Source organism: Odocoileus virginianus, chromosome 24 (assembly GCF_023699985.2).
Source record: "Odocoileus virginianus isolate 20LAN1187 ecotype Illinois chromosome 24, Ovbor_1.2, whole genome shotgun sequence".
Classification (NCBI taxonomy): domain Eukaryota; kingdom Metazoa; phylum Chordata; class Mammalia; order Artiodactyla; family Cervidae; genus Odocoileus; species Odocoileus virginianus.
The window spans coordinates 37,349,481-37,369,082 of record NC_069697.1 but is presented as its reverse complement, the minus strand read 5'-3'; the positions used below and the strand labels follow the sequence as shown (position 1 = coordinate 37,369,082).

The 19,602-nt window shown below is 36.0% G+C and overlaps 1 protein-coding gene across 5 annotated transcripts in view; it reads left to right on the top strand.

Annotated features, from left to right (window-relative positions):
• The window catches only part of LRRK2 (leucine rich repeat kinase 2), a 192,376-nt gene that overhangs the window by 154,210 nt on the left and 18,564 nt on the right, over positions 1-19,602 (top strand). For all 5 annotated transcript variants that reach the window (XR_011483287.1, XM_070454571.1, XM_070454570.1 and 2 more), the window contains 5 exons: positions 10,233-10,403; positions 11,822-11,922; positions 15,829-16,023; positions 17,694-17,887; positions 19,104-19,176. Coding sequence is in view for 4 of the 5 variants with exons in the window: in XM_070454571.1 (XP_070310672.1) it covers positions 10,233-10,403; positions 11,822-11,922; positions 15,829-16,023; positions 17,694-17,887; positions 19,104-19,176 (734 nt within the window). In the remaining variant the exon portion in view is untranslated. The remainder of the gene's footprint in view (positions 1-10,232; positions 10,404-11,821; positions 11,923-15,828; positions 16,024-17,693; positions 17,888-19,103; positions 19,177-19,602) is intronic.

Sequence of the window (19,602 nt, the reverse complement as noted above, 5' to 3'; positions counted from 1 at the left end):
ATCCCCCTCCCCTCCCCATTTTGGTTTTTGAGGTGAAAGACTCCATGATGAGTAGTTCAAGCAAGTCATTTTAAGTTAAGATTTGATTTTCAAAACGTAAGGTCCTGACGTGAAAGCAGCAAATGATACCGAGCAGGTCGAAAAATGTATTTCTCATGAATTAGTGGAATAATAACACTTTGGTAACACAGAGGTATATCTAGATTTAGATGTGCTTAAGAGGTTTATATACATATTATATTATAAATTTTACTTCTTTATTTTTCTACTTAATATTTTAGGGAAATCTTTCTGTGTTAAATATCAGTTTTAACATTTACATAATATTTTAGTAATTCACTTAACTATATCTTATCTTGATGTTTATTTTCTCTAACTTTTTGAAATATTAAAAAGCTTTAATTAAAAGACTTGTAAATTAAAAGTTTTCCATTTATGAAGCTAATTTTTAAACAGTAAATTTCTAAGGACCATATTGCTGGATAAGCATATTTTGAATTTTGAAACGCTACTTGCCTTCTAGAAAGGTTTATCAATTCAAATTCCATCAATACTTGAATTAGAACACCTATTTTCCATTCTAGGTTTGTTATTATTTTTAATCTTCATGAAGTTAATAGTCAAAGAGTGATAGTTTAATGTTTTTATTTTTCAAATATCTATATATAGGACATGTATTTTTCCTTTCATGTTTTGTATATTTTTCTGTCTTTACTCATTTATGTGCTTTTCTTATTTGTAAAGCTAATTTCAGTTAATGTTGACTCTTCGTCTGTTGTGTATTGCAGATTTTTTTCAGTTTAGGCTTTGTCTTTTAATCTTGTTTATGGTATTATGCTATTGCTGAGTTTGATTCTTTTATACAAAATAATCTAATTTTTCCTGACACGTTCAGTCAGTGATATATCAAAGGCAGGGTCAGTAGTAACTATCCTGTGCAGGTAGCTGCCTATTTAAAATTCTCCAAAGACGATGTATTCCCCAGTTCTCAACCTGTTGGCTTATACCACCCATCTCTGATAGAGTGATTAGAGTCCTTTTAAATTCCAGTATTATCCATTTAATTGGAATACTTTTTAGTACTTTAAAAAAATTAATTTATTTATTTTAATTGTAGGCTAATTACTTTACAATATTGTGGTGGTTTATGCCACACTTTGACATGAATCAGCCACATAAATGTAGATTTACATTTTATGTTAAAACTTTTGGTTCATCAAGAGTTTATTAGTTGTGTTGAATAATGTAGCTACTCCTTTTTTCTTTATCAAACAACTTATGCTCTTATCATTTATTTAAATATGTCTTTTTTCTACTACTCTGATGTCACCTTTGTCCCATCTTTCCTGCAATTTGGGTCTAAGTCCCCCCTTCAGTTTCAGTGCTGTGTCATTCTGCTTAGGTAGAGTAATCAATGTTGTAAGCATGTAATTTTATAGGACAGTCTGATTTAAAGTGTTATTTACTCAGAGTTCTTGAAATTAATGATTTTCAAGTCGATTTATCATTTTCAGAGAAATGAATGATAGTAATGCTTTATGCATTTTTGTATTTAAAGGTATAGTTGTGGATAATATATTTCATGTTATTCTGTATACCTTTTGGATTAAATGTCATTTTATATCTATGACAATATGTTTGATCCAGACCAGTCCATCTGAAGGATTAAAGTCCTGCCATCATTCAGGGTTTATTATTTGAGGGAGATTTTTTTCCTAAAGGCATCTGTTTTCCATAGATAACTTTAGAAGAAACTGTTAGCATGATCAAGAAATAAGATCATTAAAAGTTCATTGGTTGAAATAAAATCATTAGAAATTCATTCGTTGAATTTCAAGAAGCACTTAAGAGTGCATTTTTTTTTTAATAATTGAGGTAATTCCTGGCTATATAAATAGGCATTATTCTCCTACTGGGGACTGTGTCAGTGAAGATACTTACATTTTGAAAGGGAGAAGATAAGAAGGTTGAAATCATTTCCTTATTGAAGTAAATATTCCTTTCTGTATCCTCAAAATTATCTTTCTTATTGTTTCTGACTAATTTTGAGAAAAATTCTAACCTTTTGTGCAGCCATAAGATCTGTGGATTGCTATCTAAAGGGATTTTAAAAAAAACTAATGTAAAAAGGTATGTGCCATGAATTAAAATTTAAACTAAGTGACCCCTCAAGTCTCTCCCTACTCTAAGATCTTACAGTTCTAAGTCTTAATGTTTCTAACAGTCAAGTGGGAAAATGCCAAAGGTTTTAAGTTTTTTAATAGTACCTTGATGTAACAGATACACAATAAATCTATTAAATGAATAATAAATAATTGGATGATTTAATTTAGCCTCCAAAAACTATATGGTAGGGATTACTCAAAAAATTGAAGATAGAAATTTTGTATGATCCTTCAATTTTACTTCTGGGCATTTACCTGAAGAAAATAAAAACACTAATTCAAAAAGACTTATGTGGTTTAATGATCATTGCAGCATTATTTAAAGTAGTCATGATATGGAAATAATAGAATGGGAATGACTAGAGATCCCTTCAGGAAAATTAGAGCTACCAACGGGACATTTCATGCAAAGATGGGTGCAATAAAGGACAGGAACGGTATGGACCTAACAGAAGCAGAAGAGATTAAGAAGAGGTAGCAAGACTACACAGAACTATACAGAAAAGATCTTAATGACCACATAACCATGATGGTGTGATCACTCACCTAGAGGCAGACATCCTGGAGTGTGAAGTCAAATGGGCCTTAGGAAGCATCACTACGAACAAAGCTAGTGGAGGTGATAGAATCCCAGCTGAGCTATTTCAAATCCTAAAAGATGATGCCATGAAATTGCTGCACTCAATATGCCAACAAATTTGGAAAAGTCAGCAGTGGCCACAGGGCTGGAAAAGGTGAGTTTTCATTCCAATCTCAAATAAAGGCAATGCCAAAGAATGTTCAGACTGTCACACTATTGCACTCATCTTACACACTAGCAAAATAATGCTCAAAATTCTTCAAGCTAGGCTTCAACAGTACATGAACTGAGAACTTCCAGCTGTTCACGCTGGATTCAGAAAAGGCAGAGGAACAAGAGATGAAATTGCCAATATCCATTGGATCATAGAAAAAGCAAGAGAGTTCCAGAAAAGCATCTACTTCTGCTTCATTGACTATGCTAAAGTCTTTGACTCTGTGGGTCACAACAAACTGTGGAAAATTCAAGAGATGGGAATACCAGACCACCTTACCTGCCTCCTGAAAAATCTGTATGCAGGTCAAGAAACAACAGAAGCGGACATGAAACAATGGACTGGCTCCAAACTGGGAAAGGAGTGCGTCAAGGCTGTGTATGTCACCCTGCTGATTTAACTTATATGCAGAGTACATCATGCAAAATGCTGGGCTGGATGAAACTCAAGCTGGAATCAAGATTGCTGAGAGAAATATCAATCACTTCAGATGTTTAGATGACACCACCCTTATGGCAGAAAGAGAAAGGGACCCAAGAGCCTCTTGGTGAAAGTGAAAGAGGAGAGTGAAAAAGTGGTGAACTCCTTTTTCTTCTGTTTATCTGGGAAACTCCCAATCTCTCCTACAGTTCTCAATGATAACTTTGTTGGGTAGAGTATTCTTGTTTAGAAGGTTTTTTTTTTTTTTTCCCTTTGTGCACTTTGTGACCATGCCGTGTCACTCTATTCTGGCATGTAAAGTTTCTGTCCAAGAATCTGCTAATAGTCTTATGGGATTTTACTTGTGTGTAATATGTTGCTTTGCTTGCTACTTTTATCCTTAACTTTTACCATTTTAATGATAATGTGTCTGGTGTGTGTCTCTTTTTGTTTATCTTAGAGATTTGGGGACTGGATTAGGGACATCTTCCTCAGATTAGGGACATTTTCAACCATTTGTTGTTGCTATCCATTTGTTAAGTCGTATCTGACCCTTTGCGAACCCATGGACTGCAGCATGGCAGGCCTGTTTGTCCCTTACTATCTCTAGGAGTTTGCCCAAGTTCATGAACATTGATCAGTGATGCTATCCAACCATCTCAGCTCCTGCCTCCCTCTTCTTTTGTCTTCAGTCTTTCGCAGCATCAAGGTCTTTCCTGGTGAGTCAGCTCTTCACATCAGGTGGCCAAAATATGGGAGCTTCAGCATCAGTCCTTCCAATGAATATTCAGGGTTGATTTCCTTTAGGATTGACTGGTTTTATCTCCTTGCCATCCAAGGGACTCTCAAGAATCTTCGTTGTTGTTCAGTCACTAAGTCATATTTGACTCTTTGTGACCCCATGAGCTGTAGTTCGCCAGGCTTCCCTGTCCTTCACTATCTTCTGGAGCTTGCTCAAACTCCTGTCCATCAAGTTGGTGATGCCATCCAACCATATCATCCTCTGTTGTCCCCTTCTCTTCCCACCTTCAATCTTTCCCAGCATCAGGGTCTTTTCCAATGAGTCAATTCTTTGCATCAGGTAGCCAACGTATTGGAGTTTCAGCTTCAACATCAGTCCTTCCAATGAATATTCAGGACTGATTTCCTTTAGGATGGACTGGTTGGATCTCCTTGCAGTCCAAGGGACTCTCAAGAGTCTTCTCCAACACCACAATTCAAAAGCATCAATTCTTCGGTGCTCAGCTTCCTTTATGGTCCAACTCTCACATCCATACATGACTCCTGGAAAAACCATAGCTTTGCCTATATGAACTTTTGTTGGCAAACTGATGTCTCTGCTCTTAATGCACTGTTTATGTTTGTCATAGCTTTCCTTCCAAGGAGCAAGTGTATAATAATTTCATGGCTGCAGTCACCATCTGCAGTGATTTTGGAGCCCAAGTGAAATCTGTCACTGTTTTCCATTTTTTCCTCTTCCATTTACCATGAAGTGATGGGACCAGATGCCACAATTTTAGTTTTTTAAATGTTCAGTTACAAGCCAGCTTTTTCACTCTCCTCTTTCACATTCATGAAGAGGCTCTTTAGTTTCTCTTCACTCTCTTCCATTAGTGTGGTATCATCTGCATATCTGAGGTTGTTGACATTTCTACCTGCGATCTTGATTCCAGCTTGTGCTTCATCAAGCTCGGCATTTCATATGATGTTCTGTGCATATAGTTTAAATAATGTGACAATATATAGCCTTGCCACACTCCTTTCCCAATTTTGAACCAGTCTGTTGTTCCATGTTCAGTTCTAACTGTTGCTTCTGGGGCTGCATACAGGTTTCCCAGCAGGCAGGTAAGGTGGTCTGGTTTTCCCATCTCTTTCAGAATTTTCCACAGTTTGTTGTGATCCACACAGTCCAAGCTTTCAGTGTAGTCAGTGAATCAGAATTAGATTTTTTTTTTTTTTTTGGAATTCCCATTGCTTTTTCTATGATGCAGCTGATGTTGAATAAGTTAACAAGACTTCTTTACCTTTTCTAAGTCCAGCTGGAACATCTGGAAATTCTCAGTTCCTGTGTTGTTGAAGCATATCTTGAAGGATTTTGGGCATTACCTTGCTGGCATATGAAATGAGCGCAATTGTGCAGTAGTGAGAGGGTAACAGATAGGAAGGCCCGAGGTCCCCAAGTGGCAAGAGGAATAAACTACAGGTGGCAGACGTGTTCTTTTTTTTCTCAAACCTTGTACAGATAATGGCTCAGCAAACCAGTATTCATGTTAATTGTTTTATGGCTGGGGATGACATACCTTGTATCACTATATGCGCTATCTCAAAAGTGCATATTGTGGGAGAAGGGCTTGGTGAAACTCCCTCAGCCTTGAGGCGTTTCTCTCCTCTGATTAGAAGCTTACTAACAGATGCTAAAAACTAGCAACTGGGGCAGTCTTTCTGTCCCCTTCTGACTTCTATGTCAGAAGCTTTCCCTATCTCTGTTATACTTCAATAAAACTTTGCTACACAAAGAGCTCTGAGTGGTCAAGCCTCATCTCTGGCTCTGGTTTGAAATCCTTTCTTCTGGAGGTTACTAATCCCAGTGTAGCACACAGCTCACATCCACAAACTTTCAGTAGTTTGAAGATTCTTTCACATTGCCATTCTTTGAGATTTTTATAAAAACTGACCTTTTCCAGTCCTGTGGCCATTGCTGAGTTTTCCAAATTTGCTGACATATTGAGTGCAGCACTTTCAAACCATCATCTTTTAGGATTTGAAATAACTCAGCTGGAATCCTATTACCTCCACTTGCTTTGTTCATAGTAATGCTTCCTAAGTCCCATTTGACTTCACACTCCAAGATGTATGGCTCTGGTGAGTGACCACACCATTGTGGTTATCTAGGTCATTAAGATCTTTTTTTTTTTTTTTTTTAAACAGTTTTTCTGTGTATCCTTGCCACCTCTTCTTAATCTCCTCTGCTTCTGTTAGGTCTTTGCTTTTTCTGTCCTTTATTGTGCCCATCTTTGCATGAAATATTTTCCCTTGGTGTCTAATTTTCTTGACTAGATCTCTAATCTTTCCTATTCTATTGTTTTCCTCTGTTTCTTTGCATTGTTTACTTGAGAAGTCTTTCCTATCTCTCCTTGCTGTTTTCTGGCACTCTGCATTAAGATGAGTTTATCTTTCTCATTTGCCTTTCGCTTCTCTTCTTTGCTCAGCTGCTTGTAAGGCCTCCTCAGACAACCACGCTGCCTTCTTGCATCTATTTTTTTGGGCTGTGGTTTTAGTCACCACCTCCTGTACAATGGTCTGAATCTCCGTCCATAGTTCTTCAGGCACTCTTTTATCAGATCTAGTCCCTTGAATCTATTCATCACCTCCCCTATATAATGATAAGGGATTTGATATATATTATACCTGAATGGCCTTGTGTTTTTCCCTAATTTCTTCAATTTAAGTCTGGATTTTGCAATAAGGAGCTGAAGATCTGAGCCACAGTCAGCCCCAGGTCTTGTTTTTGCTGAATGTATAGAGCTTCTCCATCTTCGGCTGCAAAGAATAGAAAGAATCTGATTTAGATATTAACCATCTGGTGATGTCCACTTGTAGAGTTTTCTCCAGCACCACAATTAAAAAGCATCCATTCTTTGGCACTCCACCTAGTTTATGGTCCAACTCTCATATCTGTACATGACTGCTGGAAAGACCATAGCTTTGACCTGTTGGCAAAGTATTGTCTTTGTTTATGTTTGTTATAGACTGTTACCACTATTCCTTGAAATAATTATTCTGCCATTTTCTCTCCTCTCCCTCTGAAAACCCTATAATGCAGATGTTATTCTGGGTGATGATGTCACAAAGGTACTTTAATGTATGTCCATGTAAAACAGTATTTTTATTTTACTTCTCTATCTGGATGAGTTCCACTGCTCTGTCTTCCATCATCTTAGAATGATCACTGACTCATTCTTCTACCTCATCTAATCTGTTATTGAGCCCCTTCAGCGATTTTTCAGTTCAGTTATAAACTCCGTTTTAGAATTTTTATGTTTTTTCCTTGTTCAGTTTCTCACTGTGTTCCTTCATTATTCTCTCAAGTTCATTGAGTGTCTTTATGACCGTTACTTTGAATGCTTCATTAAGTGGATTGCTTATCACTGTTTTTATTTTTCTGAAGTTTTGTTTTGTTGTTTCAATTGGGACAGCTTCTGCTGTCTTCTCATTTGCCTCATTTTCTCTGTTTGTATGTATTGAGTAAGTCTGTGATCTCTCCTATTCTTGAAGGAGTGGGTTTATTAAGGAGATATACTCTGTGAATCAGAAGTGCAGTCCCGTGTGGCCCCCAGAGGCAGGTGCTCAGAGTCCTCTATGTGGGCTGGATGCAGTTGTGGTAGAACTGCAGCTGGTGTTGAGGCATGCTGGTGAGTAGGGCTGGCCGCCAGCCTACTGTGAGATCCAACCAGTTTTTAAATACTCTTAGCCTTACCATTTATTTTCTGTGTGTCCTTAGGAAAACATCTAACATTTCCGTGATGATTATGTTCTTTGTAAAATGGAAAGTTCTCGTCTGCCTATTTAGGAAGGTGTGTGTAAAATGCTTCAGTGATATAAACTAGAAACTGTTGTGATATATATACAATATGTTATAGGTACAGTTTATTAGGGATCTATTTTAGAACTATCTTAACTACTTATATAATTCTTTCACTTAGATGTGAGAATTGTATTATAGCTATGTTAGAAAATGTCTTTATCCTGTTGTTCAGTTGTTAAGTCATGTCTGGCTCTTTGTGATCCTGTGAATTGTAGCATGCCAAACTCCTATGTCCTCCACTCTCTCCTGGAGTTTGCTCAAATTCACGTCCATTGAGTCGATTATGCTATTTTACTATCTCATCCTCTGTCACGCCCTTCTCCTATTCCCTTCAATCTCTCCCAGCATAAGAGTCTTTTCTAGTGAGTCAGCTCTTTGCATCAGGTGGCCAAAGTGTTGGAGCTTCAATTTCAGCAACAGTCCTTCCAATGAATGTTCAGGGTTGATTCCTTTAGGATTGACTGGTTTGATCTCTTTGTAGTCCAAAGGATTCTTAAGATCCCCTTCATGGATCACAGCCTTGTCATGACAAAAGTGGCTTGCATAACTCAGTGAAGCCATGAGCCATGCCATGCAGGGCCACCCAAAATGGACAGGTCATAGAAAAGAGTTCTGACAAAACGTGGTCCACTGGAGAAAGAAATGGCAACCTACTCCAGTATTCCTGCCTAAAGATCCCCATGTATCCTTCTCTTAAGGATACATATTATACCTAGGTTTGAAATATTTTATCTTCAACTTAATATAATGTCAAATATTTTCTGTACATGTACAAAGACAGGAGAGAATGAGAAAGAGTGAGGGAGTGACAGAGAAGGAAGAAGACACACACACTCAGATACAAATGTGTGGAAATGGTAACAGAGAAAGAGAGAAGAGGAATAAATGCGGCAAAATGTTCACGAGAGAATGTTTACAGTTAGTTCAGTAGAGGTTATCCTGCTCAAATTTGTTGTCCCCATCCTTTGACTCCTTCTAGCTTGTTGAAGGGTTGTCGAGCTTTGTCTTTTGCTGAGAAGTGCTGTTAAAAACACTGTTTCTCAGTTCAGTCGTTTACTCCTTGAAGGATATGAATTCACACTTCATTATATTTTCCTGGCTATATATTTACCATAGCGATCATATATGTTCATTGTGGAAAATTTGAAATTATAAAGGAAAATAAAAGCTACTCATAATTTCTATACTTGAAAATAATTGTTATTATATTGGGATGTATTTCTTTGTAGTTTTAATTTTGCACATTCCCATGAACTGTTTATTTTGAAAATGTTTCAGCCTATGAAAAAGTTGAAAGAATAGTATGATATTTACTTATATACCCTTCATATAATTTGATTATTAATTTTTTACCACATTGTTGTTCTCTTTCTGTTCTGAGTATGAGTCTTTGAAATTGAGTTGAAGATATCATGCTATGTCATCCTGAAATGTATTTGCATGTATTTTCTTAGTATTGTATAAGGATGTTTACTTGCATAATAGCCATACCGTTATCACAGCTAAGAAAATTAATTCAGGTGATAATTTTGTCTATTCAGAATTATATTATACATTTTTTTCATTTACATTATAACATCTTAAAAATTATTTTAAGTTACTGCATAGTGTACAGTATTTAACTTATTTTCTTTATAGTTGAATTTCTTTAGATTGTTAATATTTTTATTATTATAGGTAATGTTGAAATTACTCTTTTTTTCTGAAGTGATTAAAATGATTTATCTTTATTGTGAGATGAAAGGTTTTATTTCCTTATAAAAGAATTTCAGGCATGAACCTTCATTTAAGATAGAGGGCTTTTATTCATTTTAGCTGTGGTTTTCTTTTTAGTTTTCAACTGAGTTGAAGGAGTAGAGTCACACATTCTTGAAATAATAAGTCCATTAACATTTTAAGCCAGGTTAAAGTGACTTGGAGTAAAATCTGCAAATCTGCCTCCTGTCTCCTGTTTGAAATACTACCCTGAGAATAGTTATTATTAAGAAGGATGTAGATTCCCCCCCCCCTTTTAGGCTTTATTTAATTGTGAAATACCACTAAATAATTTATTATTGCATCTTTCTCCTTATTATTCTTCCAAATTGACCGTGGGTGAAATGTCTTGGGACATGGCTCTTAATTGACTTAAGATATCTCCGTTTAAAGATGATATGGCCTGTTTAGACTCATCTTCTATTCATGAGCATAGAGGCCTAAATATATACTTCCTTCGGTGTATAAGCCCTGGGTTTGAGCATATTTATTAATATGTCTGTTTTCTTTCAGGTTTTCGTGCACCTGAAGTTGCTAGAGGAAATGTTATTTATAACCAACAAGCTGATGTTTATTCATTTGGTTTGCTACTTTATGACATTTTGACAACTGGAGGTAGAATAGCAGAAGGTTTGAAGTTTCCAAATGAGTTTGATGAATTGGCAATACAAGGGAAATTACCTGGTAAGTTTTATCTACAATAAAGATTATTATATTTTAATTTATCAGCTTCATTTCTAAGTTATTTAATTTTATTTATTGACTAATTCATTTTACAACTGATAATTTTTTTGTTTAGTGCATGAATATTGTTAAATTCTGTTAATATAAATCATATGAGAAACATAGAAGATATAGGGTTTCTTTTTAGTGTTCTAAATATTGATATATTAGGTATTATATTTAGACGAATACTCAGAAAAGGAAATACTATTAAAAGTCCAGGTTTAGTGACTTTCCTTCTCATGAAGAGTTACTAAGTGTCCATTAGCTTGGAGTATTTTCATTTTCTTGAGTGAAGTAATTTCTATATAAGAATGAAAACAAATTATTTACTATAATAATTTTTAGTAGTAAATATTAGCAAGAATTAGTAAGTGAGTGTTTAATGAGATCAGATCTTATTTTGAACGGTTGCCTCATGCTTTAAGGGGTTCCCTGGTGGCTTAGACCGTAAAGAGTCTGCCCACAATACAGGAGACCCAGGTTCAGTCCCTGGGTTGGGAAGATCCCCTGGAGAAGGAAATGGCAACCCACTCCAGTACTCTTGCCTAGAAAATTCCATGGATGGAGGAGCCTGGTGGGCTACAGTACATGAGGTCGCAAAGAGTCGGACATGACTGAGCAACTTCACTTTTACTTTTCACTTTCACTTTAAAGAAATTCTAGGACTTTTTTCTTTCATTCCTTAACTGTTACTTCAGTTTGCATTCTGAAATATTCTTATAAATATATTTAGTTGTTTCTCATATTTTCTGCTTTTCATTTAAGAAAAGTTTTGAGTGTATACTGCACTCCAGCTACAGGGAAGATAATTGTCTCCTTTGGGGACCTTAAAGATTCCCAACAGAAGGATTTCTATTTTTATTTGACTAAATACTTCGTGCACAATCTGGGTCATCTCCCTCATTTTATCAATTAGCTTTCTAGGAAAAGCTTTCAGGTCTCTATTCTACACCGACCAGAAAAATAGCATATTTAAAAACAAATGTTCACAAATGATTGTGGGGATATGAGGACTGAATGCTTGCCTACTTTGAATATTAAAATAAAAGTATTTGCAAAAAAGTCTAATATATGAACAAAAGTGTTTTCAAAATCTGTTTGAAATGAAGGTATGAAATGAAAATCTTATTTTTATTCAATTGGTATTTGTGTCTCTTTTTATACTATAAAAATCAATGACTCTTTTTTGATGTTTCTAGTGGAGATAATTAACAAAATTAGCTTTAAGAGTGGTAAGCAGTTCATAATAAATATGGAATTATAGAGATCAGTGTTTCCTTTGCAGTGTCTGGACCTCTCATACACATTGAGAAGAAATAAAATAATCTTTCTGATTTGTTCAGTGTTTTAGTGTGATATGTTTTTTAATGTTTTAGATCCAGTTAAAGAATATGGTTGTGCCCCATGGCCTATGGTTGAGAAGTTAATTAAAAAATGTTTGAAAGAAAATCCTCAAGAAAGACCTACTTCTGCCCAGGTATTCATATCATTAAAATTTATTAATATTTTATTCAGAACATAAAAATATTTATATACATATATATATATATAAACATATAAATACACTCACAGTTTAAAACAGTTATAAACCACAACTTTTACATCCTCTCACCACCCCGGACACAAAACAAATGGTGAACATCCCAGAAAGGCACATATGCCTCTTTCTGATTAAATCACTCTTTTTCCCTATCAATGCAGCCACTCTCCTAACTTTCATGTTAATCATTTTTATTTTCTCTTTAAGGTTTCACTACTCAGTTTGTTATTCCTGTATTCATAATTTTTATTTAAAATGGAAACAGTCGCATGCTGTTCTGAGATTTTTCAGTTTTTCTCCCAACATTGCTTTGTGAACTTCATCCATATTGTTGAACATAGCTGTTGATTTCTTTTCCAGCTCTTCCATTTCATTGTTTGAATGCACAACAATGTATTTACCCATGACCATATCAATGGGTATTGTTTCTAGTTTTTTGCTACTATCAGTACTGTTATCAGGGTGGTTGTACATCTCCTAGGGCAAACTGCATAAGAATTGCTTTATGTTATATATCTAGGAGTTGAATTGCAGAATCATGGAATATGGGACTGTCTAAATCATTTTCTGAAGTTGTACCAGCTTAACAGTTTCATCACCTGTATATTATTGTAGCTGTTTTTTAAAATATATTCTCCTTAAGTATTGTACTATCTGACTTCTTAATTTTTTCAAAATGGATTCAGTTTTATACATTGATTTACATTTTCCTAGTTACTAATAAGGATAAGCATTTCTTTATACATTCATTGGTAATATATATGTTTCCTCTTCTGGAAAATGCTTGTTCATTGTTTTGCCCATTTTTCTATTAGGTTATTTGCATAAAAATGAAATTTAAAAACAGCTTCTTCCTTTTCTACATTGTATACTTAGTTGGTTATGTATGTTGCAAATTTCTTTTCCCAATTCATGGTTCCCATTTTTATTTCCTATGGAGTGCCTTTTGCTTCACAGAATTTCTTAATTTTAATAGAGATAAACTTAATAGTACTTACTTTTATGGCTATAAGTTTTAGAATCTTGTTTTAAAAGGCCATTATCTCTCCCAGAGCCACAGAAATATTTACCTATGGTTTCTTCATAAAGTTTAAAGTTTTGCTTTTGATAAAGTTCTTAATTCATCAGGAATTGTATTTTTATCGAGATCCAATTTTCTTTTTTTCCATTTGGATAATCTATTTTCCAGTTTTATCTATGAAATTGTTTCTTCCTTTGTCTTCCATTGATCTTTTTTTTTTTTTTTTCTGTTTGCACCCTGTGATATACTCTAAAAGATACACACACACATATTCTCTTCCATTGGTCAATTTACCTGTTTTTCCTCCAGTACAGTCTCTCTTAATTCCTGAAGCTTTAATAGTCTTTTTTCCCTCTAATTGTTATTCTTTAGGAATGCCTTAGCTGTTCTTTGGTCTCGTTTTTCCATGTAAGTTTTTAAATCACTGTTAACTTTTTTGAAAAATTCTATTGTGCTTTGGATTAAACTTGCATTGAATCTATAGGCAACAGCCTTATGATACACTAAGTTTCTGTATTCTTGAATGTGGGTTATCTCTTTGTTTAAGTCTTAAGTGTCTTTCAGTAAAGTTTTACAATTCTGCATACAGGTCTTGCACATCTTTTATTGGATATTTTTTGCTATGAATTGCTTTAAACTCAGTTCCTGGCTTGAGATGTTTTTGAATCACCTGGGTGATGGGAATCATTTGTGAATCTTGAGAGCAAGCTTATGAATAGCAGTTTCTCAGGGTTCTTTTGTTCTTTCACCCTGTGTCTGTAAAGTCCTAAGGCCACTTTCCTTATAGACCAGTGGGAGTGGGAGTGGAACATGGCTTTATTTCTCGTTTTCATTTACTCTGAATATGTGGCCCTTGGGGGTCCCAGTTTTATCCCATTACTACATTCTCCACTTTGGGCATCCCTAGATTTAACTCTTTCCCACCAGCCCCACAAGGCATTCAAAACCACACATCAGTTTTACTTCAGTAGACCAGTGCCTTAAGGGAAAATCAGGCTTTGTGGCTCATCTGACCTCTCTGGATTCTGCCTTTCATTAATATTTTGGCCTGATAATTCTGTGCGGTGTTGTCAGATCCCTAATGTTTTTAAGAGGTTAAAAAAATAATTTCTTCGATGTTTTAAATTGTAGTTAGCTGGAAGGCTTGTCCAAATAACCTTTTCTACCATATTATTGGAAATAGAACTCTTGCAGTTTTTTAAATTTTATTTTGTTTTTATTTCATGGTCACACTGCGTGGCATGCAGGATATTAGTTTCCTGACCATATCAAACCCTCGCTCCCTGTAGTGGAAGTTTTAACCACTGCCAGAGGAGTCCCTCTTACTATGTTTTAAATGAAACATTTAATATATCAAAATAAGAGGTGTTTTTATGTTGTGGACTCTCAATTTTGTATAATAATTAATTGAAAATTTTTTGTTCAGTTTCCTACTGAGAAATAGCTGAGGACGTGTATACACTACCTTTATCAAACAATCTATAATCATGTTGACTACTTGTCTTACTTTTTAATTTTGGTTGCCACCAGTATTAATCACACAGACTTTAAAAAAAAATTATCTTGGTGATATTCTCCAAAGCTTAATTATTGCTTTACTTTTTCTTTTTTTTAATTCTTGCTTATACTTCACTTGTGTTTTATAGCTTACCTATCACCTTGAGGGTTTTTTCCTTTTAGCATATGACAGTATTCAAAAACTTTCTCATACCTATTTAAAATACCATGTGTGCTAGGCAAGATAGGTAAACTCATGACTTTGTCAGATGAGGCACTGGGTGAAAAGGAGCTTTCTTGGAGTCTCCTGCATGGCGGGCACATGGCTGTGACAAGAGACTCTAATTCCATTTTCCTGACTCCTAGTTGTTTCCTTACACTGACTTTATGCCATCTCTCTAGTTCTTTAGTGCTTGAAGGAAAAACGAAAACAGAATCTAGAGGCGATTTGTGTTTATTGCCATGCTGTGGTTAGTCACTCAGTTGTGTCTGACTCTTTGTGACACCATAGATTGTAGCCCACCAGATTCCTCTGTCCATGGGGATTCTCCAGGCAAGAGTGCTGGAGTGGGTAGCCTATCCCTTCTCCAGGGGATCTTCCCAACCGAGGACTTGAACTGGGGAATCTTGCAGTGCAGATGAATTCATTACCAGTTGAGCTACCAGGGAAGCTTGTTCCCAAAGATCGAAATTTCATTTCCCTTCAACTGGTAGAAGCTCTAGTCTATTGTTGGCTTGAATATTTATCTTCAACATTATGTGTTTCTGCGGTATAAAACTGAATGAAGAATAGCTCCTGATTCTGCTAACTTAATGTTAATTTGGCACTTTGGGAATTTCTTTTCAAGTTACAAAATACACCCAACATAATAATGTGTGTATACCATGCACAGTTTAAAAATAAGTATTGTTTTAATGTAATTTTATCTCTAGTTGTTTAATCTTTTGCTCTGGGTGGATCACAGTTTAAATAACAAATTTAGATTTTTCTTGATGGAACTGTAACAATTAACTGTAACATTATGCATAATGATATGATTTTTCAAGGTGTTTCCCAGGTGTTTTGGTGGTAAAGAATCTACCTGCCAAGCTGGAAATGCAGGTTTGATCCCTGGGCCAGAAAGATCCCCTAGAGAAGGAAATGGCAACCCATTCCAGTATTGTTGCCTGGAAAATCCCACGGACAGAGGAGCATAGTGGGCTACAGTCCATAATGTCTCAAAGACTTGACACGACTTAGCGACTACCATCATAATCATAACTACCATCATAATCTTTCAAGCAGACGTGTTAACGTGATGTGTGTTATTTTTTAAACTTCTCAGGTCTTTGACATTTTGAATTCAGCTGAGTTAATCTGTCTGATGAGACGTATATCAATCCCTAAAAGCTTTACTGTTGAATGCATGGTTGCTATGAATCATAACAGCAAGAATGTGAGGATTTGGCTGGGCTGTGGGCACACGGACAAAGGACAGCTCTCATGTCTTGACTTAAATACAGAAAGATACACTTCTGAGGTAAATCCAAATACTCTTTAAATTAGTGATATTCTAGAAAACTCACTTTGTGAATTATTTTAAAACTTGTGCCAGTTAAAAAGTTACTTGGGAGCATTCAATGCATAGGTGTAAAGTGTCTGGCTGGGGCCAGGGCCAAGGGAGGGCTTGAAGGCACGGTGTTTGGTTTGGGACACAGTAACAGAGCTATCTATGTCCAACTGCTGGGTGGAAAGTGTTTGTCCAGGGCCTAGCCAAGAAAGAAGTCTGAGAGATTCTCGACACTACCCATGACTGTCAAGTGGAACTGCAGCAACTCAACTGGTTCTTTTAAAAAAAAATTACTTAGGAAAAAATTAAATAAGGGCTAATGTAGACTTGTTATTAAATTAGCTTCCTGTTAGAACAAATGCATTCACAAGAAATTAAGTGGTATGTGTTTTGTTTTAAAACCACAATGTTATGTCTTAGGTCAGGATCCCTAGAAACAGAGCCTGAAGCAGGATTTTATATGAGTGATTTAACGAAAGAGAGGGCTTCCCTGGTAGCTCAGCTGGCAGAGAATCCGCCTGCAATGCAGGAAACCGCTGTTCTGATTCCTGGGTTGGAAAGATCCCCTGGAGAAGGGATAGGCTACCCACTCCAGTATTCTTGGGCTTCCCTGGTAGCTCAGATGATAAAGAATCTGCCTGGAGTGCAGGAGACCTGGGCTTGATCCCTGGGTTGGGAAGATCCCCTGGAGGAGGGAGGGTGTGGCAACCCACTCCAGTATTCTTGGCTGGAGAATCCCCATAGACAAAGGAGCCTGGCAGGCTACAGTCCACCGGGTTGCAAACAGCTGGACATGAATGAGTGACTGAGCAGAGTGCACAAGGAGAGAGAAACTTTAAAGAAGATACAGGAAGCCACGTAGGTCAGGGGAAGAAGCTCAGCCAAAATGTAGTTTCGGAGGAAGTCTAGCTTCAAGCTTTGTGTATGTGCATTCATGCTCAATCTTTCGACCCCATGGACTGTATGTAGCCCTCCAACTTTCAATCATTACCAAGAAACTTTGGAATGTGTTAATAGCACAGATTAATTCTTTCACCAGGCAAGTGGTCTAGTATGTCATTCCCACTTATCAGTTGGTCATTAGCCACAATTTGCCCAATGGTAGAGTGGGGTGATCTCCCAGCCACTTCTGAGCAAGCCAGCTCCCTGTGGGCTGAAGGTAGTGAAGGGTGCAGCGTTGAGCTCTTAGTAGCCTACACTTAGAGCAGCTGAGGGTGGGTGATAGAGGAGATCTGGGCTTGGCTTCTATAAGATGGGTCACTAATTGTACTGGGAATTATAAGGTAAATTTCTAGACTTAAAAAATCTAATATTTTGATAGTTGCTTTGAAATGTGTTGTGCCTAAATATTATTCTTAAGGTTGAACAGTGTTCTTGTATTATTTTGATGGAGTGGGAAATGATACTGAAAATAATTTTCAGTTTTTAAATTTCAGTTTCAGGTACATTCTAGACAGACATTTTTCTTTTCTTTGCCAGTTAACTCATTTATTGTTGCAACTGAAATAAAATGGTCACTGTTTTTAAAATTAAAAGCAAGAAAATAAGAAGTTAAATATGTGGATTACACAATTCTGTACAAATTCTAGACACTTAAGGTAGAACAAAGTCCTTTAGAGTGTGTTTTCTTTTCTTAATAGGAAGTTACTGATAGTAGAATATTGTGCCTTGCCTTGGTGTATCTTCCTGTTGAAAAGGAAAGTTGGATTGTGTCTGGAACACAGTCTGGCATGCTCCTTGTTGTTAATACTGAAGATGGGAGAAAGAGGCATACCCTTGAAAAGATGACTGATTCTGTTACTTGCTTGTATTGCAATTCCTTTTCCAAGCAAAGGTAAGACAGTGAATTTGACCTTGAAGGAACATTACCTATCTTTTAGTTGACTTAATTATGTGCAAAATTGTTACAGTATTAGCACAGCTTGCTAATTTTTAACATTTTCCCATTGGTTGCATGTCTTAAAGGGAATTATAGGAGGCCTCAAAGATATTTGTGTTTTCCTGTAGACAGATAAGGCTGAGGCAGTTAAAAAATAGGTCAGTCATTTCTTCAGACCCCCAGCCTTGCTTCACTTTACCTCAACTGTGGCTCTGACTTCACAATTCATGACAGCAATGTACTTTCATAGGGCTTCTACCAAAAAGAGTTCTTATTCTTTCTCTAAATACACGTATATCGATAATCTGTTATATGCCTCTAAAGCATAGCACATAACTAACTACCAGATTAAAAAAAAAAACTTCAGTAAATGAACTCATAAATTGTTAATAGGTGAAAATGGCTTAAACATTATCCATTACTGAAATGGCAGAATTTCAGATATGAGTGATAGATTAGTTGCTGTAATATTTGGGCCAGTATGATTTCCATGAGTCATTTAGGTTATATGTCGTATCCTTCAGTCAGCACCAGAAAATAAGTGTCAGAAAAATGTGAAGTCCAAGTTTTGGTGGCTGACATGTAAACTCCATTGGCAACGATCCAAAAATTATTGTTTGGATCCTGTCAAAAATTTCATCAGACGAAGTCAAATAGGTAAGGAAGACTTTATGTCTAAGGTAATTGCAGTGGGGGGGAGGAACTGAACTCAGCTCTGCTGAAATAAAAGATGGGAGAGTTTTTAAACCCTTTAACGAGCTAGTGGAAAAGTGCTGGAGGACTTTGGGGTAGGGGGAGGGTCAAAGTGACAAGGCCATCTGTGTTTGCTGATCGTTGCTTATTGAAATCGAGCTCCTGCTGTCTTAAAAAGACTATGAGAAGGCATGTCATAGTCTGATGACATTTCAGAGTAGGCTCTCATATCCTTGAGAAAGTCATTCTTAAGTTATAAAACTTGCAAGGGTCTAGGAGAAGACCTGCATTTTAAATGGGCGGAGAAAGAAGTTACAATTTATATTTTCTCAAGTGAATGCTGTAAGGAAAGGGAGATCAGGGCCGATAACCAGGAAAAAAACCTGTCTAAAGTTTAGTTAAGCTAGGGGGAATGTGAAGCCATCTTGATCTCTATAATCATTGTTTTTACAACAATTTTGACATTTTTTTCTTTTAGCAAGCAAAAAAATTTCCTTTTAGTGGGAACTGCTGATGGCAACTTAGCAATTTTTGAAGATAAAACTGTTAAGGTAAATATTGAACACATTCTGCATCAAAATTTAAATTGTTTTATGTTTGTTCATCACCAGCCTCCTTCTGATTATAAACTCCCTGACACCAAGGATCATGTATTCTGCTTTTTATCTTTTCATTGCTTCAGAAAGTCTTGTACACAATAGATATTTATAAGTACTTGGTGATTAACTGTGTATATGAATGAACCATTGATAAATGAGATCTGATTTATAATATAGTGTTAGTGATGGAAATAATTCCATGTTTATATAAGTGAAGTAGATAATTTCTTATAAATATATTGCGGAAAAGACAAGGGAAACAAGTTTTAAGGCTGGCTTGCTATCAACCTGTTCTTTAATCTTGAAGAAATCATTTGACTTTCTGTTCTTAAGATTCACATTTATCATTAAAGCTATGATTCTCCACCCTTCATTCAT